Source organism: Triturus cristatus, chromosome 12 (assembly GCF_964204655.1).
Source record: "Triturus cristatus chromosome 12, aTriCri1.1, whole genome shotgun sequence".
Taxonomy (NCBI): Eukaryota; Metazoa; Chordata; class Amphibia; order Caudata; family Salamandridae; genus Triturus; species Triturus cristatus.
The window spans coordinates 836,443,947-836,468,964 of record NC_140595.1 but is presented as its reverse complement, the minus strand read 5'-3'; the positions used below and the strand labels follow the sequence as shown (position 1 = coordinate 836,468,964).

The 25,018-nt window shown below is 50.5% G+C and overlaps 1 protein-coding gene across 1 annotated transcript; it reads left to right on the top strand.

Moving 5' to 3' along the window:
* The first annotated feature begins 883 nt into the window (after positions 1-883).
* Positions 884-24,319, top strand: ENO3 (enolase 3). Its single transcript, XM_085637822.1, has 12 exons — positions 884-933; positions 11,029-11,116; positions 11,607-11,702; positions 12,233-12,291; positions 13,303-13,372; positions 14,660-14,793; positions 15,682-15,904; positions 18,722-18,919; positions 19,912-20,113; positions 20,945-21,053; positions 22,138-22,196; positions 23,643-24,319. Exons 2-12 carry the CDS (start codon positions 11,032-11,034, stop codon positions 23,710-23,712), a joined length of 1,305 nt encoding a protein of 434 aa, XP_085493948.1. The 5' UTR covers positions 884-933; positions 11,029-11,031; the 3' UTR covers positions 23,713-24,319.
* Positions 24,320-25,018: the final 699 nt, after the last annotated feature.

Genomic DNA, 25,018 nt, shown 5'->3' with positions numbered 1-25,018 from the left:
TTGTCATCGTGTACTTTTCAGGGCGGTCTGTGGTCCAGCTGCCCATTGGTCACTGCAGGATGACCTTTGTGTTCTAGTTGCCTCGTGGTCACTGAACAGTGGTCTGTGGTCTCTTGGTTTCTGCAGGGAGGTCTGTCTCCAGTGCCTCTTGGTCACTGACACTCCACTGCGGTCTGTCGTCCAGTTTCCGCTTGGTCACTGTAGGGGGTCGGTGGTTTACTTGACCCTTGGTCACTGCACGGTGGTCTAGTTGCCTCTTGGTTTCTGCAGGGAGCTCTGTCTCCAGTGCCTCTTGGTTACTGACACTGCACTGCGGTCTGTCGTCCAGTTACCACTTGGTCACTGTACGGAGGTCTGTGGTCTAGTTGTAAAATACAGTATTTGTAAAGCGCACAGCATCCTGGCGCAGGGGGCCGTCGGGAAGATTAAGGGAGCTATTGCCCAGAGTCACATGGTGCTGGGCTGTTCTGCCACCGGCGCCAGGAATCGAACCGTGAACCCCAGCGGCTGGTGTCAGCCGCCCTGGCCGCAGCGCCACACCTCTTCCCTAAGTTGTCTTTTGGTTACTGCGGGGGTCGGTGATCGGTGGTCCAGCTGCCTTTTAGTCACTGACACTCTCGGTGGGTCTGTGGTCCAGGTACCCCTTGCTCCCCGCGGGGGTCGGTGGTGCAGTTGCCTCGCGCTCCCTGCGGGGGGTCGGTGGTGCAGTGGCCCCGAGGTCGCTGCAGGGCAGTCGGGGGAGGTGCCCCTCTCCATGAACACTAGACTCTTCCCTTGCTGCGGCAGCTGGGAGGGCACATGCGAGAGGACCCCTTGGCCTCTTCGCAGGGGGCGTGGCCTGCCAGGGCCCATCTATAAAGGGAGGCTCCCAGGGGGGGTCGGTACCGTGTCAGCTGCCTCAGTCTGCCAGAGAGCCGGCCCAGCAGAAAGCAGGTGAGCAGCGCCTGCGCTGTCAAACTGTGTGAGCGCCGGCACACTCCCCCCCCGCATCCATAGTCCATAACTCCGCACCCTAGGGTGGAGGCACTTCACGTGTGGTGGCTCCTGTCCTCCCGGGGGTACCCCGCAATCTGCGAACACAACCTCCCCGCCCCCCACCGTGGGGTGTAGGGCATGGTTGTGAGGGGGTTGCATGTGCGCTCTAGCCGTCCCTAGGGGGCGGGGGAGGCTGTCCGAATCTGTTGGGTGGGGGCTATTCTCTGGAAGTGCCTGTCCCAGGCGTCCCACGGGTGCTTCTGGGCACGGGGGACCTCACAAAATGTTAGTGCCACGCCCCCCCTTGTTCTCATATAGCGCCTGTTCTCGTTCAATGCATGCTGCTTTTGTCAGAGAAGGGAGTTTAGGCCCATGAAGGACCGTGCCCAGGATCACACGGCTTGGTTAAACGTGGGGTGTCGGACTCCAGGTTCAAACTCGAACCTCCAGGTTCTACTGCCCGCAATGTGCCCTCTGGCTGGCGTTTCTGTCGCGTCTGCAGACAGGTCTAGTAACCCTCTGGAGGCGGTAGATGAAATACCACCGGCCTGCGAGGGGTGCTTATCCGCTCCTTGAGGGTGCGGGTCTATTGTGTACCTCTGTGGCGCCTCCTAATTCATCATTATTTTTAAATACGAATATTCACTTAGCCTTTTCGTGCAGCGCCTCTGCCGCGTCAAAGCGCTCTGATCTGAGGGTTGAGTTTGATCAGGCTGCCCCGACGGTCCTCGAAGGTGCCATTAGTCTGTTTTCTTTAACCCGGGACGTTAAGTTTACTTTTCCTATTATACAAGCAGGACTACAGGTCCCAGAATGCAATGTTCCGCGAGATTAGCGCGTTTACAGCTCGCACCGGAGGACTTGAGCGCAAGCCCTTGCTCTTGAGTGGAGGCCGACCTCACAGGTCACTGCTCTTCGCCTAAATCCGTCGTGAGTAGCCCAAGACGGTTTATGCATTCCTGGACTTGTCATTCTGGATTTATAATGTGTGGGGGGGGGGCGTGGTCTCAATCTTTTAAGGAGTACTTATTTGATCAAGTGTTTAACTTTTCTTTGTTTAAAGAAACAAAAAATCAAACTGTAAACAGCGAGCGCACAAGTACTCCATTTAAAGAGTGAATGTTGAAGGTGCGTTTTTTACCGTCAGTTTTGTGGACTTTGCTACCCTTCTCCACAGAATTGGGGGCATATTATCGAGGACGGCGTTAAAATTATCGCCGGTTTAGCGGCGATAATGGGCTTGATAATACGCCGCAGAGAATTCCCAAAGAAGCCCATGTTCTGGTATCAACACGGGCTTCTATGGGCGGCGATAATTTTAAAGCCGTTTCTTGATAATATGCCCCTTTGTTCTGTCTCTGTAAATGACCAGACAAGGGACAGAGCGGTAAACGGGCGGTGTTGGTGAAGCTTGTAACTTCGAAATAAACTCTATGCACTGTTAACCCTCAGTCTGTAGCGCTGTAATTCTACACAGTGGCCGCATGAGGCGGTATTGTACCCTGTCGGCATCTACGGACTGAAAGGCACCGTCTCCTTTGGTGCTGTCTGAGTGCTGTGCATGCACCGGGACGAATTGTTGGGCGGTAATGTTGTGTTGTCCCCACCCTGGCGGTGTCGGGGTGGTGGGCGGTAATGGGGTGGTGTGGGCGGTAATGGGGTGGTGTGCCCTGGCGGTGTCGGGGTAATGGGGTGGTGTGCCCTGGCGGTGTGTGTGCTGAGCGGTAATGTTGTGGTGTCCCCACCTTGGCGGTGTCGGAGTGCTGGGCGGTACTGCACCATGGAGGTATCTTGTCGCTGAGCGGTATTTTATATACGAACAGTGCTGAGGTGTTGTACGCTGGGCGGCGTCTAGCCCTGAATGATGCTGTAAACTGAACATATTACAATGTGGTGTCTGAGGCATTGCATACTGTCGCGGTACCCGTGCAGTACTTTAGGATGGGTGGTCTCAGAGGGTGGTACCCGTGCAGTACTTTAGGATGGGTGGTCTCAGAGGTATTGCATACTGTGGCGGTACCCGTGCAGCACTTTAGGAAGGGTGGTCTGAGGGGTGGTACCCGTGCAGTACTTTAGGATGGGTGGTCTCAGAGGTATTGCATACTCTAGTGGTATCCGTGCAGTACTTTAGGAGGGGTGGTACCCGTGCAGTACTTTAGGATGGGGTGTCTCAGAGGTATTGCATACTGTGGCGGTACCCGTGCAGTACTTTAGGATGGGTGGTCTGAAGGGTGGTACCCTTGCAGTACTCTAGGATGGGTGGTCTCAGAGGGGTGGTACCCGTGCAGTACTTTAGGATGGGGTGTCTCAGAGGTATTGCATACTGTGGCGGTACCCGTGCAGTACTTTAGGATGGGTGGTCTCAGAGGGGCGGTACCCGTGCAGTACTTTAGGGTGGTCTCAGAGGGGCGGTACCCGTGCAGTACTTTAGGGTGGGTGGTCTCAGAGGGGTGGTACCCGTGCAGTACTTTAGGATGGGTGATATCAGAGGTATTGCATACTCTGGCGGTACCCGTGCAGTACTTTAGGATGGGTGGTCTCAGAGGGGTGGTACCCGTGCAGTACTTTAGGATGGGTGGTCTGATGGGTGGTACCCGTGCAGTACTTTAGGATGGGTGGTCTGAGGGGTGGTACCCGTGCAGTACTTTAGGATAGGTTGTCTCAGAGGTATTGCATACTCTGGCAGTACCCGTGCAGTACCTTAGGATGGGTGGTCTCAGAGGGGTGGTACCCATGCAGTACTTTAGGATGGGTGGTACCAGTGCAGTACTTTAGGATGGGTGGTCTCAGAGGGGTGGTATCTGTGCAGTACTTTAGGGTGGGTGGTCTCAGAGGGGTGGTACCCGTGCAGTACTTTAGGATGGGTAGTCTCAGAGGGGTGGTACCCGCGCAGTACTTTAGGATGGGTTGTCTCAGAGGGGCGGTACCCGTGCAGTACTTTAGGATGGGTTGTCTCAGAGGGGCGGTACCCGTGCAGTACTCTAGGATGGGTGGTCTCAGAGGGGCGGTACCCGTGCAGTACTCTAGGATGGGTGGTCTCAGAGGGGCGGTACCCGTGCAGTACTTTAGGATGGGTGGTCTGAGGGGTGGTACCCGTGCAGTACTTTAGGATGGGTGGTCTGAGGGGTGGTACCCGCGCAGTACTTTAGGATGGGTTGTCTCAGAGGGGCGGTACCCGTGCAGTACTTTAGGATGGGTTGTCTCAGAGGGGCGGTACCCGTGCAGTACTCTAGGATGGGTGGTCTCAGAGGGGCGGTACCCGTGCAGTACTCTAGGATGGGTGGTCTCAGAGGGGCGGTACCCGTGCAGTACTTTAGGATGGGTGGTCTCAGAGGGGCGGTACCCGTGCAGTACTTTAGGATGGGTGGTCTGAGGGGTGGTACCCGTGCAGTACTTTAGGATGGGTGGTCTCAGAGGGGTGGTACCCGTGCAGTACTTTAGGATGGGTGGTCTCAGAGGGGTGGTACCCGTGCAGTACTTTAGGATGGGTGGTCTCAGAGGGGTGGTACCCGTGCAGCACTTTAGGATGGGTGGTCTCAGAGGGGTGGTACCCGTGCAGCACTTTAGGATGGGTGGTCTGAGGGGTGGTACCCGTGCAGTACTTTTGGATGGGTGATCTCAGAGGTATTGCATACTGTGGCGGTACCCGTGCAGTACTTTAGGGTGGGTGGTCTGAGGGGTGGTACCCGTGCAGTACTTTAGGATGGGTGGTCTGAGGGGTGGTACCCGTGCAGTACTTTAGGATGGGTGGTCTGAGGGTTGGTACCCGTGCAGTACTTTAGGATGGGTGGTGTCCGAGGTATTGTATGCTGTGGCGGTAGCTCAGTTGTAAACGGGATTACTGACCACAGAGCCGGTCAGTAACTGTAGTTATCGGCCCTACAGCGATGCAGGGCCCGGGGGGCGAGGGGGCTTGAGAATGGCGAGGCTCAGTCATGGTTACCCCTTCAGATGTGAGTTGCGGGAGCCTGAAGCCGCGTCCCCAATGGTCAGTGCGAGTCCACCTTGTAGTAATGGAATAAGGGATTTAATCCCTTTCTGTGCACATGAGTGTCCTGGGCGGTCCCGGATTTCAGCGGGGTCACGGGGTCACGAGGCCAGAGGAAGTGATTTCATCTCCTCAAATGAACGCTGGTCTCAGTGTATTCCCATCTTTAAAATGTTTAAAGACTTGAAGTTCGGACCGTGGCTCTGCTGCGTTTCGCCTCATTTGCACAATTCGCTTTATTGGACGTGGGTTATATTCATGAACTCTGGAAGGGCTCATTCAAGGCTGACGTCATCTCTAGTTTATCAACGACTTCACAGCTCACAATCTGCACCGCAGGAATGACGCGCGGACATCGGGGTCCGGGGATATGCATCACTTGCGCGTCATCACCCAGTGAAGGGATCCATTCCTGGTCCTATTAAAATGTTTCCATCACACTTTAGAAATGCAAAAAGGCTTCATTTGTGGTTTCCTAACTGCTAATAAACTTCGGAATGTTTGTACAGACCCAGTTTTGTTTATTAATAGAAAATATAACCGAAAAGATTGTCACATAATGCGCCCTGACAAAACCCTCTCTCTTTACAGTCCGAGAAAGAGGTGAACGCCCCCCCCCCCCCCCCACCCCTGGTAAATGAATACTGAGCGATGTCAGAAGGGGGAACCTGGCACTTGACCTCTACAAGATCATATTTAAGTTTCGTTATTGCTCACTCACCTCCTGAACTCCAGCATGGGTATTTTTGGGGGTACAGCACCCCTGCTTCCAGCACCTATGTCTGGAACTCGTCACTGACGTCAGACCCCGGATTCAGGCCTGTGGGCCTTGGCAGAGGGCAGAAAGGTTATTTATGTATGTTTGAGTGGCGCCAGACACGTGAATCCTGGAAAGTGGGGGCCCTAGGGACCCCAACATCCTCAGCCTGGGGAGAAGCAGTACAGGCTCCCAGCACCGCCCCCCTCAGACTGGAGGGGCCAGTGAGCCCTGGGATGCTAAGATGCAGGCTGCAGTGGAGGATGCAGTGAGGCAGGACCAGCTTAAACTGGTGCCCCAGGGGTACCGCGTTCACCAGACTCCAGTGGTGGTTTCTGGGAAGCTGGGCCTGCTTCCATCTGGTGCCCCAGGGGAACCACATTCACCAGATTCCAGCTGTGGGTTCTCTGAAGCTGGGCCTGTTTCTAATGGGTGCCCCAGGGCTACCGATTTCACCAGACTCCAGCAGTGGCTTCTGGGAAGCTGGACCAGCTTCCAACAGATGCCCCAGGGGGTTCAACGTCCACCAGACTCCAGTGGTGGTTTCTGGGAAGCTGGGCCTGCTTCCATAGAGTGCCCCAGGGGTACCACATTCACCAGATTCCAGCTGTGGGTTCTCTGAAACTGGGCCTGTTTCTAATGGGTGGCCCAGGGGTACCGAGTTCACCAGACTCCAGTGGTGGGTTCTGAGAAGCTGGACCAGCTTCCAACAGATGCCCCAGGGGAACAACGTCCACCAGACTCCAGTGGTGGCTTCTGGGAAGCTGGGCCTGCTTCCAATGGGTGCCCCAGGGGTACTGAGTTCACCAGACTCCAGTGGCGGGTGCACACAGGAATGTCAGTCAGTTGATGTGGCTGACTGGTGGGGCATATTGGAGGAAGGTGGCTCTGTATGGGGACGACTGAAACCCATACGGGTGGAGAAAGAATGGTAGCATTTGCATAAAGGTCTCTTGCTCTGTGAGAAGCTACTCGGTCACTGAGAGAACAACCTTGGATGCCTGGGGAATGGAGTATTTCTGCACGCTTGGGGCATACCAGTGACTCTGCACAGAGACTACAAACCATTGGTCAACGTACTTTTGCCAGATGGAGAAAGGTTTGGCAAAGTTGGCATCCCAGCTCCAGAACTTCTTGTATTTAGTGGAATATATTCATGGATGGCGCAACGGCCAAGCTGATTGCTTCTTCGCCTACCTGTAGAGTGGCAAATGGGGGGGGGGGGCGGGGGGGTGGCGTGGCGTGGTGGTGGGCATTGAGGAAGTATTTGAGTGCACTCAAGCTGCAGTATTATGAGAAGAGGGGCATCAAGGGAGAAGGAAATTTGTAAGAAGTGGCATCATTGGTTGGGAATGGAAGCCGGTGGGAAAGTTCTGAGTGTACAAGTACAACCATACCTAAAGGTTTTTAGATGAGCTGTCAGTGGTGGGGAGTGATTTTAATAGGAGGGGATAAATTCATACCCCTAGTTAGTCTGTCTGAAAACATTGAACACAATCCTTATCTAAGATTACGTGGACATTTTTGGTGGCTGGAGATGGACAGTGGTATGGGTGGAGCGTTGCAAAGACAGTGAAAGATTGAAATTGGGCTCTCAAGCGTGTGGAGGTGCGATGGAAGATTCTGGAACAGTGTGGCAGTGTTTGCATGGATTTTATAGGACCTTTGGGATACTGGTCAAGAGATCTAATGTTTGCCTTGCTTATGGAGGACGTCCACTCCAAATGGTTGATAGTGAAGGTTCTTGGGGAAATTACCATCAAAATCTTTAGGGAAGGAGGGTTCCCTAGTAAGATTATAACTCCGAATGGGACACAGTTGGTTTCTGAGGCAGTGAAGTGCTCTGAAAGGAGTGGTATCGGTTCTAACTTAAAGATGATCTGAGGTAGTGGTGTGTGTGTTTGGATTTAAGGAGATCCAGACTCTGGCCGCCCTTTTTGAACCGGATGGAGCCATACATCCTTCTCCTTTTTAAGTCTGGGTTCTAGCAGGGGGGGTTTGGCGTTCCTTGATGGTCCAGCACCAGCCGATAACTTGCACATGTCAGCCAGGCCCTGCGGAGTGTATGTCGGGCCCTGCGGAGTGTATGTCGGGCCCTGCAAGTGATGCTCGCCAGCTTGTACGTAGCTCTGACGTCAATGGGCAGCCGGTAGAGATTGCCAGAATTCGTCAAACATGGTCCTTCCTTTTGGCTCCGTTTAGGAAACATGGTTTCGAATGTAGGACTCTTCTAAGTGAAGATTCTTGGGAAGACCACGCAAGAATCACTGGAGTCTTTACTCGACCACGGTACGGATCGAACAAGAGTTTTGGAGGGGGAGGGGGGTTGGAGGAGTCCCACGGGCCACCATGCATCGCGTCCTGGCATGGTGGGGTTCCCAAAGATGAGGCCCTCCGTATTGTCCATGTTGAGTTTGAGACGGTTTGTCCTTCATCCAGTCAGTGACGTTCATCCTGCATCTGTGGTGGAGGGGTCTTCGGACAGTGAGAGGATGAGCGGGGCGTCGTCGGCGGAGAAGATGCTGAGTCTGCGCAATGTCACTGTTGGCCAGGGGGACCATGTCCTCGGGTATAATGGGGAGGTGGGGGGGGGCATGCCCTCCGAGGTCCATCAGGTAGGGTGTGACAGTGCCCTCTGAGGTAGGATAGTATGTGAGGAGGGGGGGGCGGGTGCATTGCCATGAGGCATGGTAAGTGGGCAGGGGCTCCCAGGGTGAGTCTCAGTTTGGCAGGGGAGGGGGACGCCTGCTGTATGAAGCCCCCACCGGCTGGTATCCGTGCACTTCTCATGCCGGCTCCGGTCAGCTGCCGCCTTTAAATAGACCTGGGGCGGGAGGGGCCCAAGATAAAGGTCGCACACTGTAGAGGTCAGTCCAGCAGCCCCCGGGCCCATCTCCGTGCCACTCAAGATTAGGATGACGCCAGAGGAACTTCCTGGCTTGGGGGCGGGGAGAAGGTGTGGAGGGGGCTGGGAAGCTTGCAGAGCGAGAACAGCAGAGACCGGGGGGCCAGCATCTCTGCCCTGTCGCTGGGAGTGGGGGGCTACAGGGCCTTCTCCCCTTACCCCGCCTTCTGTGTGCTGTTAACACTGCACCCACCCCGCTGGCAGCCTGCAGTATAGCGCTCACACGCCTTCGAGCCCCACCTAGGCGCATGAAGGCTTATACAGAAGTCGAGTACAACACCCGAGACTGCGGGGGTCTCCAGGGTTGCCCCCTCGGTTGAGAGTTCACAGGTCACCAACACCAGACCGAACTGGTTAACCGCTCATAAAGTTAATGTTTGTTTGCATTCTGGGATTTTTCATTTTATAATGGCTGCATAGTATTACAAACCCCAAAACACATAAAAAACCTGGACTGGACGCGATTCCCTCCCCCCGCCTGGATCTGGGAAAGTTACAAACTCCACTTTCCCAGGTTTGTTAGCCCTGCTGTAATTGACCCTGCCCCAGCTCGAAGCGCCTTAGCACGGTCAGCTTTTGGCCACTGACCTCTTGTGCTTTCTAACCATGCGAATTTGATCAGACCAAGCTTCCAGTGCAGCCCCAGAGGGTGGTGGTTTTGGGACACTCGCACAAGACGCCCAGTAGCTTCTGAGGGTGTCCGTACCCCCGGGGCACTCCCTGAGCGTTCTTTCTACTCTGGCCGCTGCCAGACTCTTCCTGGACATCCCACGCCGCAACCACATCACGGCCACTCGAGACCTACACTGGCTACAGGTCAACACTCCTTCAAGGTCGCGCACCTACAATGCACTCCAAGGCTGGACCAGCATACCTCAACCACCGCCTCTCCTCTACGCTCCCACCAGACAGCTCTGCTCCACCGGCTCTGGCCACCGTCCCACAGATCCGCAAGACTGCGGTTGGGGGGAGAGCCTTCTCCTACCTCGCTGCAAAGACCTGGAACTCCCTGCCCCTGCACCTCCATTCAGGAAGGACCCCAGGACCTGGCTCTTGGACAACTGCAGACCCAGCCTCCCCCCCCACCCCCCCCCCACCCCCCCAACCTTGAGACCCTCACAGGCGAGTAGTCACACTTTATAAGATCACTGACACCCCAGTGCAGCCAGGACATCACTACAGGGCCAGACAGGCAGTCGCGGCCAGTATGACGCCTAATTAAATCTTAACTTACCTTTGCCGCCCGTCTGGCGTCGTCCTCTGTACAGCAGGAAGCAGCCACAGGCAGCCTACCTCTCTGCCCCCATAAGCCAATCTTAACCCTGCAATGGCAGCGTTGTGATTGGCTTGGACACTGACCACACGTGCGTCTATGGGGAGGCAATTTTCTCTATGTAGGCTGAGAAAATGCAGTGTGTGTATGACTGGTTTGGTCGGCCCTGGGGCCCACCAGTCAGCGTCCAACAGTGGGCAAGCCAATTCCCCCTCCCCCCCCCCCCCCTCCCCCTTGCCCTGGAGCAGGGCTTGGGTTTTCCACTCTTCTGCCGACTCTGAACGGAGCCATCGGGCAGCGCCAAGGTCACACGTGTATGGGGCTGTGTGCACTGGAGGCGCTGCCTGAGACTCGTGGGCAAGAGATGACGCAAGGTCACTGGAAACTCCCGCCCCAGTCTTCAGCATTCCTCGAACCCCAGTGCATTCTGGGAGTGGTAGTCTCGTCACTTCCTGGAGGTGCAGGCACAGTCCTGTGGCAACTGGCAGCCCTGCAGACCCTCTTAAGAATGTTCTTGACCCCCCCCCCCCCCCCCCCCTCCTCGAGTTGTCCTCGTGCTCTGGGCTGCTGCCTTCTCACCCCAGTTCACCCAGGTCAGCAACAGACTGCACTACTAGATACAGCACTACACCGCTCCACCGCTTCCAAAACCCGCATTACTAGAATATAACCTTAACATGTCTTCAGACATGTGACACTGCTACATACATGACCGAGGGCCCGATCTCATACTAGGAGATTGGCATGCAAGTTATGCGCAGAATACAGCAAACGGATCCTCTGAGTTAAAAAACAAACGCATTACATTTCCTTAAATAACTGCGTATGTTAACGTCTGTGCGATTATGTAAATATGTTCATATGGATTTATAGTTTAATTAGATTTGACTGCTCGGTGCTAAAATCGGAGACTTCTCAAAGTAGGAGTAAACATTTGATTAAATCTGGAAATAGGAGTTCCTGTTTCATTTATTCATACAATAAATATGGATAAATGGACCAATGTCCAAGCAATAAATACCATAAAGGAGCCCTAAACATTGAGAGGTTTGCAAGCCTCGGCTGGTGGGTGCTGGAGGGGAAGGGACTGTTTCTTGCATCGCTTGACTTGCCCTTTCCATCTCTTCCAGACAATGTCGATCAAGGCGATCCATGCCCGGGAGATCCTGGACTCCCGCGGCAATCCTACAGTGGAGGTGGACCTGACCACGGCCAAAGGTGAGCTGGAGACCCCCTGATGCCCTGTGGGGGAAGCCCCACGTTTATACCATGCTGGTCTTTCTCTTTCGGTCTTAACTTGCTCCACCGAAGATCTGACCCCTGTTTCCTAGCAGGGATCTGACGCCCAGAGCTCCTGGGATCTGACGCCCGGAGCTCCTGGGATCTGCCGAAGTCACTTGGGCGTAAAACTCGCCTCAAAGGCTTCAAACAGTCTTTAGGTTGGCACCATATGGATGAAGGAATATTTATTCTGAATATTGGCCTACGTTTTGTATCGCTTCTATCCAATCAATTGGTGGGTCACCTGTTTCTGACAAGATGGAGATATGTAGATTATTGACCTCCAAACAAAATAAAGTTTGCAAGGCCCAGAACTAACCGTGCCAAACTGTCGTGGTGGGCACACTGGTGAATAAATGTTGCAAACTGCATTCCCTAAGTGTTTTTGGAGTTGCCAAGCCATAAACTAGTGTTCTTGCTTCCGCAGGCCTCTTCCGTGCAGCAGTTCCCAGCGGTGCCTCTACCGGCATCTACGAAGCTCTGGAACTTCGTGATGGAGACAAGTCCCGGTACCTGGGGAAAGGTGAGCTCTGGGCTGTGTCTCCAAAGACAAGGCGCGGTGTAAGCTGTGTGCGTGTTCTCATAGTTGAGCTGGGTTGATCTTTCCTGGGTAAAGTATTGAGTGTTGGTCGTCTTTGGGAAAGGGGGTGTCTGAGCTGTGTGGGTCCTCGGGGGGGGGGGGGGGGCGGGATAGGGGTGGATGGAGTCCTAGACGTTACTTCTCATGAGGGCGGCTGTAGAGTTTTCAAATGTGCACTTGATGTATTAACTAATTTTTTTTTTGTGGCAATGTTGAAGAGTTGCAGGTTTACAACCTTTCCTGCTTTTCCATTAATATGGAATATGCTGGAACTTCACATTTGTGGAGGATTATGGGAGCAGACTAGAATGTAGCCAATTTCTGAATTGGGAAGCGCCCTCCCACTTAAGCCAAGTTCAACCTTCAAATGTCTTGCTCAAAGTCTCATGTTACAGGAAGTTTGAGCCAGCATACTCATTTTGCATTTAGTGTTGATGGTTTTTTGATGCCTTTGACCGCTGCCTCTTTTCCAGGTGTTGCGCATGCAGTTGACCACATCAACAAGACCATTGTGCCTGCCCTCCTTGAAAAGGTAAGCGACTTAAACTCTGCGCAAGAGTTCACGTCCGACTGCTGTGGCACAAATGGTTGATAAACAACCTATTTGTGTGTGGGGGGGCGGTTGTGACCCTCCTTTTGCCTGAAAGATTGTGTCCTGTGGTCTAATGATGAAGTGGTGGTAGAAAATTCAATGGGCCCAATTACACGAATCTGCACCAATCCACAATTGCAGACATTCAAAACAATTCATTAGTTGTTGTTAAACTGGCCTCTACTGGTGGAGGTAACTTGCCCCCTCCTCTGCCACCCTTCAACCCATAGAATCCTCTTCCCCCACCAACCATCACTGCATATAAAACTTATACCAGACTGCCCCATTTTACCAGCTCAAACTGTTTATTATCTCACCAAAGGATGGCATTAATTCTGGGTGCAGAAGTTGGATTAACTAGTATAATCTGAGAATGAGGACATCATTTGGAATGAATGAGTGACTGGAGGCAAGCAGATCTGCATTGGGAAAACTGGGCATGCCGCTGACTGGGGAGCAGGAAAACTTCAGAGAAGTGGGGCTGGCATGGATGAAGAATACTGCATGAACAAGTTAACATCTCTGTATCATGCTAAGCTGACTGTAGCGGCTCCTGATGGACAACACTTCCTGACATCCTAGGACTCATGCAAACGGTCTGGTGTTATTTAAAGCTTTATCAGGGAAGCCAGCAGTGCTACTGCAGTGCAAGGGACATGGATAGATGAGATCCCACTGTGCTGGGTTGGGCTGAGAAGAGGTACTTACTGACTGCAGTCTCACATCTGTGTGCTCCTTCTATGCCCAGTGCCAAGGAACTTGGTTCTTGTGGATTATGAAATATTTCAGGGGGTGGCATATATGAAACGAACTGTTTCAGAATATTAAAATCTGGATTCCAAAGACTTGTTTCTCACATTTTAGTTCAATCTGGTTTCATTACTCTGAATTCCCCTTCCTCACTGGTGTGTTCACGCAATTCATTTGCTAAATGCTCAATTTACTTTCCAGAAAATGAGTGTGGTGGATCAGGAGAAGATTGACAAATTCATGATCGAGCTTGATGGGACTGAGAACAAATGTAAGTTTGTGTTTTGTTGTTTTTTCTTTTGTTATGCAAGTAATTGGTCAGTCTTCTGAACGCATGTGTTCCACTGTATGAAGCAAGAAGGCTCAGGGGCATGAGAAGGTGGTGCTGAAAAGGGCCTTTTAATTGTAGGATTGTCTGGATGTACTTGAGTTGAACAAAGCAATCCTCTCCTGCAGGTCCATTACACTAGGTACAGCCTTTCAAAATCCACTTTGGAAAGTGGATAACTCCAGTAAAACTGGGTTCTTGTGTGCTAGAATACACCTAAGTGCCACCTTAGGGCACCTGCGAAGACTGGCTGTCAAACTGCTGCTGATACCAGTGAGTTGCTGACTTACAGGCAGTACTGAGTAGTAAACTGTTGCAAAAGAGTAACCATCTGTCAAAGCACATTTTTTAGTATGTTGGATCTCTGAAAGGGCGGTCCAAAGAGGATGGCTTTCCTCTAAGGAAAGATGGCTAGGTTCAGTTTACCTCTGAGCCAAGGAAGTGGATGTAGGTTGAAAGGGCTGTTTCGATTTGATTTTGCTTATACACACTACTGTCATCTTAGTTGACTGCATTTCTGTGCCGGGGACGATTTAGTCCTAGGGGTTGAGGTTGCAAGCAGTCTTGGTGCTTAATATTTTAATAGCGTATAGCATTTGCCACTGGGTCTCCTTATGAGTATTTTTCTACAACCCAAATGAAATTGGCATCCCCTTATGATCGCCTGTCCTAGAGTAACTATTGATGATCCAATGAAATAGGTGATTTAGGGTGAATTAGAGATGTGTACAAGTCAAGATGGCTGTCTGGGCTTCTTCCCCCTGCTGGTCACTGAACCACCTCCATCCTATCCCTCTACAAAACCTGCTTGATGTATAATATGTAGTATGTACCATAAAAAAGCATGCCATGTCTATCCTTTGAACAAATGAATCGCACACCGCCCAACCACTTTGCTAAATGCGTATGCCCAATATTAGTCACTTTCAGAAAACAGATTGCTATTTAATTGATGTAATTACTTCAGTTTACCAATTGCTCCTAGCAGTCCTGTGTGTGGCTCTGTGCGACCCACAACAGCAGATTATCAGATCAGTGTGTACTGGTCACATGTGAGCTGGCATCCATACAGGATGCCAGCCATCTGGCATCAGTTTTTGTCTTGTGAAAGCTGCATTGAATTACCTCAGTCCTCCATCTAGAAGTGTGCGCTGAGCATTTGAGATGAGCATACAGGAAGTGGGGTGCTTCTTTGTCTGGATGTTTAAATTAGTAATTTTTGCCCCACAGCTAAATTTGGTGCAAACGCCATCCTGGGTGTATCTCTGGCAGTCTGCAAAGCTGGGGCAGCTGAGAAGGGCGTACCCCTGTACCGCCACATCGCCGACCTGGCTGGAAATGCTGAACTCATTCTCCCTGTGCCGGTAAGTGCTTCCCTGACCCGTTGCGCCACCGGATGAAACCAAGGCAGATCTAAGTTGTCAGGTGACCCGCAAGTGAAGATGCCATCCTTCAGTGCTTGGTTCCACCCCCAGGGCACGACGAACTGATGTTTTCTAAATTTAGGATCTTTCTCTGATCTTTGGAAACTTTACACTTAATCTGTCCCCTAAAATAAGTCTTCAGCACTCTACTATTGCTTAGACGTGAAAGCTATAAACCATTTTTTACTACTAATCCTTTTTGAGATTTAATAGCTGTTATGCAGGAATTTCAGACTAGCCTTGGCTAGAATTATGGATATGTTTACTAAATGCTGTCACCAACAATTATTAGATTGAGGTGGGCAATAAGTAGCCAGTACTAAAATTATCATTCAGATGAAAAGAATCACATGTGAATTGGACCTTTTATATTGATCCCACCAGACTACAAGAATTGCACTAAAATTGCTTTTCCAGAGAACAGCAATTTCTACTCTACCCTTTTGTTTGGGCTGGGGCTCTCGTGGACCATTACACTTGTCTACGCGTAGCCACTGGTGGCGTCCTACACCACTTGTACTAGTGCTTCATTCAGTGCCTTAAAAGCCAAAACATGGAAACTGCGTGGAGGAAGAGTTGTAGTGTTCAAGTTTGGGTTGATTTGAACTGTGCTCAGGCAGATTCGCACAGGGAGCAAACTGTCTAATTTGTGAAGTTAACATGAACTAAAATTTACCTTTAATCTTGTAGAACTACTTGCAATTATTTATTTCTTGGGCTTGGTGCAAATTTCGTCATCTCTTTTGATTGGGTTGCTTCTCTTATCCTGCTCACCATAGTCTTGATTTTCTGGGTGTCCTCTGTTGCTGACCTCTCCTCTTTCACCAGGCTTTCAACGTGATCAATGGTGGGTCCCATGCAGGCAACAAGTTGGCCATGCAGGAGTTCATGATACTGCCTGTCGGGGCTTCCACCTTCCGTGAGGCCATGCGCATCGGTGCAGAGGTCTACCACAACCTCAAGAACGTCATCAAGGCCAAGTACGGCAAGGATGCCACCAACGTGGGGGATGAGGGTGGATTTGCACCAAATATCCTGGAGAACAATGAAGGTACGAGCTTCTGGCGGATGGCTTGAAGGGGTTCCCGGTTTAAGCAGAGTGTAGGATGGATGCTGGAGGATGTGCGAAGGATTGTGTGGTGAGACTAGATTTCTTGGCATGTTTTGTTACTGTCGGTTGGCGACTGTCCCATGCAGGCAGTGTAACAACCTGTACATTGCAAAGACCACATTTCTGAACCAGCCTCAATTTATTCATTGGGAGCTTCTTTTCAAACAACCTGATTAAATGCTGGTATTTCCTGTTCCATTACCACCCCTTGAGTCTTGAAATAGCTGGAGCAGAAGCATTTACAGTGTTGGTGTTTGCTTTAAACAGTGTAGATATGGCTGTATTTCTTACATTGTAAAATGTACACCCAGGGCAGTAACACTGGTCACAATGCATGCTCAAACTTACCTAACTTGGGATAACGAAGACCCCATTCTAGTGGTGAAGAAAGCGATCGCTTTGCCAAGAATAGCGGTAAGCTGGACTATGAAGAATGTCCCATGCGACACCAGAAGAGCTGTAAAATCAAACTTCTTGCTGTCTGGCACTGGGCGAGGCCCGTCGGATATAACCAGTGAGTTAAAGGTGCTGAGACTGGAAGATGAGCCAGAACCCTAGGAGCTGGAGCAAGGCTGATGCTTCCACAGCATCAATACCTGCGGTCAACACTGACCCACAAGGCTGGTTATAATGTAATTTTAAAGTGACCAGGCTACTGTACAGACACGGAGAGCCAGCTCAAACTTCAGAAATGAAGTTACCTTTAGGTGACCTTGAATGGCCCAAGGGAGAGTAGGGGGGTACTGACCACCTCTGATGGCAGAAGGGAGCCTGACTCAAGAATCTGGGCTGTTTATAGCATCTGGTGTCTTGTGACAGGCCAGGGGGCATACGTGCAGTGATCTATTCTGAAGGGTCAAGATCTGACTTTGATTGAACAAATGTTATGGTAACTTGATCATGTATGAAAGGTCATAGTGGGATGCAAGAGCCCCCCACCACTCCCCACAGATGTTGACTAAAGGTCAGGCCTGTTTCTGAAGGTCACCCTACACACTGAGCCCAGTTACTATGAATAGTGCACTGAGGACCAAGCCTGCAGGTTATGTTGCTTTACTCTGTCAAGGCATCAAGCATGCTGCACTTTCACTGACACTTCTGCCGAGAGGAGCTCCTTACAGCGAGTATGGTTGTCCTACTTGAGGCATGGAGCACCTTCTGGGGTGCACACAGCCTGACTGGAGTCCTCTTGAACCACAACCCTAATGCTGCTCCCAAGGTCTGCCAGCTATTATACAACAAACCAAATAACCAGCATGTGGTATTTTCTAGTATGTAAAAAAGCAAGGCATAAAACCTGAATATTGCTGGTCCACCCTGAACCCATCGGAGACCAAAGAGATAAAAGCCTGGCCTGAAACTAGTCTCAGTTCTGATGTGGACCAATTTCCCAATCCTTCTGCCTCTTGACCTTCCTTTGGAGAACCATGCTGTCTGAACAGACCTCAGCTGCCATAACACAGCCAACCAGTTGGGACCTGCGCTTTACGCCCCCAAAGGCTCTGGAGATCCTGGATGCCTTTAGTTTGATGCTGGCCATTGGCTTGTTGGAGTAGCAGGACATTCCCTTTCTACTGACCAACTGCACTTCCGAGGCATCTGTTCAATGGTCTTCAAAGGTGGTGATCTGAGATTAAAATCAATACTTATGATTGCCACCTCATATGTAGAGGGCCAGTTTTGGAGGCTGAGCTTGGTCTCCCAGGTTTGCTGACATAGTTGCCATCTGTTCCCTGCAGAGTATTTCAATGTTTTACTAGCCACAAGAACTGTGGTGGAAAGGGAGCCCGTCTGCTGCAGAGCACTACCTGGTTAGGCTCGCTTTCATACATCAATTCCAATGTGCTCTTGGCCATGCATCAAAACATGGCCTCCTCCCTAACCTAACTGCACCTACATCTGCATATGTTTGGGGTGAGATGAGATCGCAACTGGACTTATGGGGCATGGAAGGCCCATCCACCAGGGCTTCCTCTTCTCCCAGGCCTAGCTCCAGGGAAACTTCTAGGCCCTTTGGATTGGAATGAATGTTCTGTACTACCCAGTGCTTTGAGTAGGGTGATGCAAGACTCTTCTGGGTGCATTACTGGCAGAGGACGGTGTAACAAGCTTTTATAAAGACCAACCAGTTGGTGTTTGCAGTGGTTTGGGTTTCTGTGCCAGGCAGCTGAGTGCTGGTAGGAGTCTTCTTTCTATGCATGAGGAAGCGTTGTTTGGGTGATTGAGCATAGATTGATGAGGGCTTTAGAAGCAGATTGCGTTTGAAATGGTGGGGCCGGATGGTGTGCATGGGAGCCTGCAGAAGACCTTTCTCTGGCCTCCCTTCTGGTGAGTGGGGACACTTTAGGGAAAACAGATTATCTGCTCTGTAGGCCTACATGTGAATTTAGAGAAGTGAAACTTGAGTTTTCAGGAGACTTGGATTCTACCTGGACATGTGGTGTGAGGCAGAGGCTGCAAATGAGTCAATCTAGGAGCCAGAAAGGATGACCCTGCAGGCATGGCACTGTCTGTTATATGAAACTTGGTGCCTCGCCTGCTTGATTTTGAAGGGAGCATGTGGCTGGTCTTTGATGTAAAAGTTAGGGTAGCTTTGGAGCATGGTTGCCATTCTGTAGTTGGCTTCCGTAGGGTAGCTTTTCAGTTGGGATGGAGGTGGGTGGCAGCATTGGGATCGTTGTGGGTGTGATGTCTAGGACTGCAATCTTGCCGTTGGCTTTGCTTCGAGGGCGGTCATCCTAACTGGATTGTTTTTAGCTCTTGAGCTCCTGAAAAGTGCGATTGAGAAGGCTGGCTATCCTGAGAAGATTGTGATTGGCATGGACGTGGCAGCTTCAGAGTTCTTTCGTGGCGGAAAGTACGATCTGGACTTCAAGTCGCCCGACGACCCAAGCCGCTACATCACCGGGGAGAAACTGGGAGATCTCTACAAGAGCTTCATCAAGGATTATCCAGGTGAGCAGCAGAACGCCTGGGTGGGAGGTGCTGGTAACGCTACAGTCCAAGCTGGTGCAGGAGAGACTTTGGTGTGATGCAGCTTCAGTGTAATGACTAATCACGCAGCAGCTGTTGGCAAAGTAACCGTGCCAGATGAAACCAGTTCTGACTTGAAATGCACAGGCAGGCTGGCATTCAAGCCACAGCAGGTAATTCATTTTGTTTCCAAAGACCTGTGCAGAATCCATGTGACCAGAGTTCAGAAGTGACCATGTTTGCATTCTATGAATGCTTTGACCCTGGTCCCAGTCTCCCTATATGCACAATATGGCATGTTTGTTTAGGTACAAGATAATTCGGAAGTTGATTGGACACCTAGAACCATTCCTTCTAATCAATTATTTCCTCATCCAACATGAGCACGACAATCGCCCAGTTAAGTCGGTGGACACCGAATATCAGACCGTTTACTGGTTCAATAGGAGATGGCTACTTTGTAGCTTTAATGCCCTTCTCCGGATCTTGGTTGCCTTAGATTTTTATTAATGCTACTTGGTGGCGTCTGTAGATCTGTCCCTCTGAGGAGCACCTGGGCAGTTGAGCTTCTCTGCAGCAAGAGAAGTCCTCAGCCTCTTGTCCACTCTGGGATGCAGAATACGGGTCCATCTGGAGATCTTCAGTTAAATCCACTCCGCAGAGGGTTCATACACACTTTTATTCTGTTTTTTGCTAATTACATTGGAAATGGAAGGCTGAGTACCAGAATGGAAATGAGAGGTGGGCAGGTTACCTGAACATGGAGGAATTGATCTGGACACACCTGACAAGGTGATGGGTACATGTGACAAGGTGTCAAAGGGGAATGTTCTCCAAGGAAATCAAACCTCACTAATTATGTAGAAAAGGTTTACCAATAAATTTGCTGTTCAACGGATGTTGATGGGTGGGAGTGGAGACTGAGGGGACAAAGAGCTGCTACCTGGGGTCTGATGAACTGTTCCTATTAACAGTGGTGTCCATCGAAGACCCTTTTGACCAGGACGACTGGGAGACCTGGAAGACCTTCCAAGCCCAGGTGAACATCCAGATTGTGGGCGACGACTTGACTGTCACAAACCCCAAGAGGATACAGAAAGCTGTGGAGCAGAAAGCCTGCAACTGCCTCCTCCTGAAGGTGAACCAGATCGGCTCAGTCACAGAGTCCATCCAGGCGTGAGTATCCTCTTGGGCTACTGGCTATTCAAAGAGGAAAGGAAAGCTGGAGGGGGGTGGGGGTGGTGCGGGGAAGAATGGAGCAGAGGCAGTTTTTCTGGGGTGGTGCTGTGGAGGGAGCATGAGGCTTCGCAGGAGTCTTGGAAACTGCTGGTGATGCAGGAGGGTAGATGGTGAAGAGGGCTGTTTAGTGCTTGTGTGAGGGAGGAGGGTGGTGACATGCAAGTATCTAGAGATGGAGTGTTGTGGTGCTGAATATGGACAAACTGTGCCAGGAAGGTGTTCAGAGGAAGAATGGTGCTAGCACATGGGTGTCTTGGAAGCTTCTGGGAGCGGTCTGCCAGGGTGGTGCTAGGAGTTAAGTCTGTATAGAGGGAGCACACCCACAGCGACAGGGAGGTGCCTTGTTGGTTCATCTGTCCTACATTGTTCTTCAGAAGCTCTGTCTGGGGTGTGGACACTTGAAACACTTTGCAATAAAGTTCATGAATGTTGTTGCTACTGCTTTATAGTACCGAAGCAACTTGTATACAAGGGTCCGAGCACAGCCCCTTTCAGCACTGAGACCGCAGAGGCCAGTGTAGATGTAATGAAATCCAAGGCTTGGGTTCTGTCCAAAGCAGATGCAGACTGAAGGGTGTATGACGTAGTCGACTGATGTAAAGGGGCTGTGTCTAGTGAAGTGACTGTCTTCTATGGTGGTGATGGGAGCCATCTGATGTCTGAAGGGGTTCCCTTAGTGGAAGGGGGTGCTTCGTCATGGTTTTTCTAATGACCCTAATGAAAGGGTTAAGCAGGTGCAGTCTATTGACCGTGGTTTATTTCTGCTAGGTGTAAGCTGGCTCAGGCCAACGGCTGGGGGGTGATGGTGAGCCATCGCTCTGGTGAGACGGAGGACACTTTCATTGCGGACCTGGTGGTTGGATTGTGCACTGGACAGGTGAGCGTCCTGTGAGGAGCTATTGGTTCTGACAATTATCCTGTCCACCTGTGACTGCACGAAGGACACTTTAGAGCTGCACATGACTCCAAAATGATGAATCGATAGATTGTGTGCCTGCCTCATTGGACATCTGCCAGCACCCCCCGTACCTTGACTCTGGGGTGGGTAAAGGGCTGAGCGCTGTGGTGTAGATCGTACCTGGCAAGTTTTGTTTCTTTAAATCACTGACCACCTATTCCATCCTTGTAAACTCAGGGCCTTGTTTACAAGATGTTGACACCGCAATGCAGCAAGCCTTCCTGCTGCGATAGTGTCCCAATAAAAGGGCAGAAATGAGCCATATCTACAAGAGCTGATGCATACCTGTCCTTCTGCCCCTGCGCTGACACACAAACAGCAGCTGTGCGCCAACCCAGACACCCTTGCGTCCTTTTGCAAGGGGGCCTGTGCTGAGGGGATGTTTCTGTGCAGGAAGGGACACCATGTGCTAAAGCATATGTACAAGGCCAATGAAAGCCACTTTACATGGCTCTTCATGGCCTTGTAACTACGTGCCCCTTTCATGCAGACCTCTGAAAGGGGCGTTCCCATAAAACCTATATTCTGGAGGGACACCTTCCTGCACAAAAACAATTAAAAGCAATTTCCTCTTTCTAGCATGCTGCAGAGTGCAGCACACATAGAAAAAGGAAAAAACTAGGAGAAATGAGTGTCTTGATTGCACCTCCTTACCCCTCCCCTGGGGAGGCGTAGGATTCCGACGCAGTTCAACTTTACAAAGTGTTCTGGGAATGCGTCCAGTTTCATGGAAGTTGCATAGGAGCACAGTAGTGCGTGATAGGGGGGGGCACATTTACAAGCCCATGAACTATCATGCAGGGTGACTTTACATGGCCTTGTAAATATGGGGAAGGCCATTGCACTGCCGGTGTGTGAATAAGTGGTGCACTGGTGGCGCAGTGGGCTTATAAATAAGCCCTATAATGTTCGTCATCTTAATTTCCCAAATTCTAAACTCATGCCTTGACGTAGATCTGCTCTTGCTTCAAGTTTACACTGCTGCGCTTCTGTTTCCCTTCAGATTAAGACTGGCGCTCCCTGCAGATCCGAGCGACTGGCCAAATACAATCAGCTGATGAGGTGAGTGTCCCAGGAGTTACCCAGAATGTTGCATTGCCACGTGGTTTAATTTTTAAATCAAATGTCTGGCCTCTGAGCCCGAAACGTAACATTTGCATGTCCCCACATGCTGTTAACGTGGCATCTTCTGGCATCTGGTATGTGGGCACAGACAACGCACGGATCATGATTGTGAACTAGACCCTGTACAGATCCAGCTCAAAGGGTCTGTGTGGTCACTACTTGTATGAACTTGGTCTTGGGCTCAACGCTGACCCAGACTGAGGTACTTTCCATCTAGCCTCTCTAGCTACCCTTTCTAGCTAGCCTTCTAACTGGGGGCCTGGCATTTATGGTGGTCCTCCCATGCCATCCTCTAGAACTCTGACTTCAGGTATAATTTGTGATCGACAATTTACTTTTGAGGCACACATTGATCAACTTCCACCTGCTTTTATCCCAAAAGGAATCTGGAAATTGTTTTAGCCTCTTTCCTCCAGGAAAATGTTGGTCCAGGCCCTCACTTGTAGACTGCACTACTGTGCCAGCCTTCATAGGGCTGTCTGGAAATCTCCACCTTGCATCTTAATCAGAATGTAGCGCCCGCCTTGTCCTGTGCGGAGTCTGAGAGCAACATCTCCAATGAGCTCCCACCGCGGGCACTGGCTGCATCTGTAGCAGTGCAGTTTTTGAGGCCCTGTTACTCAGCCTTGTATAGCCTGCCCACAGGGCCTCTTTTCCTTCCATACTTTTTATCAGATCTGTTCATTAATCACTTTATACCATGGTAACACCCATGAATTTAAGATTCCACATTGGTGGCTTTCCTTTCTTTGGTTACAAAATTCAGATTGGAATTTGAGCTAGAAAGTCTTATCCAATCCCATAAATTAAGCTAATTTGTTCTCTTTAGAAGTCTACTCCATCTAGACTTATTTCAGGGCCAGGATCCCCCAACCCTTTGGGTACTTGCTCACTTCAAAACTTAACTCAGACCAGTGTTGTGCAGAATCCCTGCCAGCAACTTCTCATTTTTAAGAATGCTTCGGTACTGTTCGGAGTCTCACTCTCTGCTCAAGATCATGTGCTTATTTGGGAACAAGAAAGTTTCTGAAGTCCGTATTGAGCACAGAGACCAATTCCTCCTGATAATGTCCAATTATTTCCTTATCCAACATCTGCACCATGATCGCCCCATCAACTAGTCACTGAATTCCTTGAAAGAACAGTTGGCTGGTTCAATAATAAAGATGGGTTCTTGGTATTTAAACCTCCTTCTCTGGGTCTTTGCTGGCATTTTTAGGTCTTTTGAGATTCTGCGACTGCTGTTTCTACTGGATTTCTGATCTGCTTTAGGCTTATTGCATGTGTAGGGTTTCAAGGTTCTATTCAGAATCTTTTTCCCATAGGATGGTTATTGCTTAGTCTGTCTTTACAGATACTGACCATATCCTTTCTTCCCCCTAGGATTGAAGAGGAGTTGGGAGACAAGGCGGTCTTTGCTGGACGTAAATTCCGAAACCCCAGGGCCAAGTAAAGTGCTCTCTGGCAGGACCTCTGCTCTGCCTCACCTCTGATGATGGTTGGAGTGTGGAGTGACCCGCTGTTTCATGAAGACCTCTGCACTTGATGGGACTGTTTCTTTTTCCATGGCCAGCGTTTTCTTGCCTTCCTCTATCTGGTGCCCAAACTACAAGGTTGAATCGCTGGTAAATTGATTAGTCTTTCCTTGGTTTTTGAACCATGGTAGCCCTGGCTCCGTCTCCCAGTAAATACTTTCTCTGGGTCCCACCAACCTGTTTTCACATCTGTGTTGTAATTGCCCATTTGGATTTAGTAATTGCCCTTTTAATTCTGTTAGGATTATTTGGGAACTGCTAATTCCAGAAGGAAAACCTGGAAGATATAAACTGGACACCAGTGCCTCACCCCATAAGTGTCCTATTTTGGGGTCGTTTCCTAGCTGGCTTGGCCAATGTTTACCGTGAAATGGCTGCCCAGCTCTTTCTCCTAGGTCGCGGGTCCATCTGCCAGCTGGTCTCTATGGATCCTCAGATGGGTCATCACTTGGCTGACTGAGTGGAGCTCAAATGTAAACATGTTCTATCTTCGGTATCCGAAAATTAAAACAAAAATACCCAAGAGTGGTCTTTGTGTTTACTTGTTTGATTGGACTGTCTCGTACAGCACTAGTTACCATAGAACTGTATGACTTGCAGAGTTCTCCATACATCTGTCGAGGCCACAAAGTGCTCGAATTCTCACGTGTTCTTGAGTGGTGTTACCAAGGCGTGTGGTTGGACCAGCGTTGGGTGTAGAACCCCCTATTTGGGGGATGCATGTGAAGATGCTTTAGATGACGCAGCATGTGCTCTGGTGCACATACGTGAAGTGTTGCAGCGATAGAGGAGTTGCACTCATGGCTACCTACTTGCCATTTTGTATGGGTTCTAGACCTGGACTTTACCTGCGCTATAAACAAAAATCCAGGTATTTAGTGAGAACTGCGCATGTGGACTTCCCTCCAATCCCAGATGGGACAAAGCCTGTGGTTCTTGGCTGGATTCTGAGCTGTGACTGCAGCCCACAAATGCAATTTATTACAAGCAGCCAAGGGAAAGACTCCTTGGTCTGCCCAATTTGATGGGCCACCCTCGTGGTGCAGTGGGTACAAGCGGGAAGATCCCGAAGAGAGCACTACCCCTGGCATGCAGTGGGCTCGGCCAGCCAAGGCCAGTGATCAATAGATTCCAACCGGTTGAAGTACAACTCTACAACCTGCACTGTAGAAATGCTAGAATACTAAAACCTTCCGGAGTATTTGGAAAGTTGCCCTGTCCCCC

Bases quoted from the DNA above. Each gene is read 5' to 3' on its own strand.
- ENO3 (XM_085637822.1), top strand. From the start codon at position 11,032: ATGTCGATCAAGGCGATCCATGCCCGGGAGATCCTGGACTCCCGCGGC. The intron at 12,292-13,302 runs GTAAGCGACTTA...TTTACTTTCCAG, and splicing joins TGCCTGCCCTCCTTGAAAAG to AAAATGAGTGTGGTGGATCA. The intron at 13,373-14,659 runs GTAAGTTTGTGT...TTTGCCCCACAG, and splicing joins TGATGGGACTGAGAACAAAT to CTAAATTTGGTGCAAACGCC.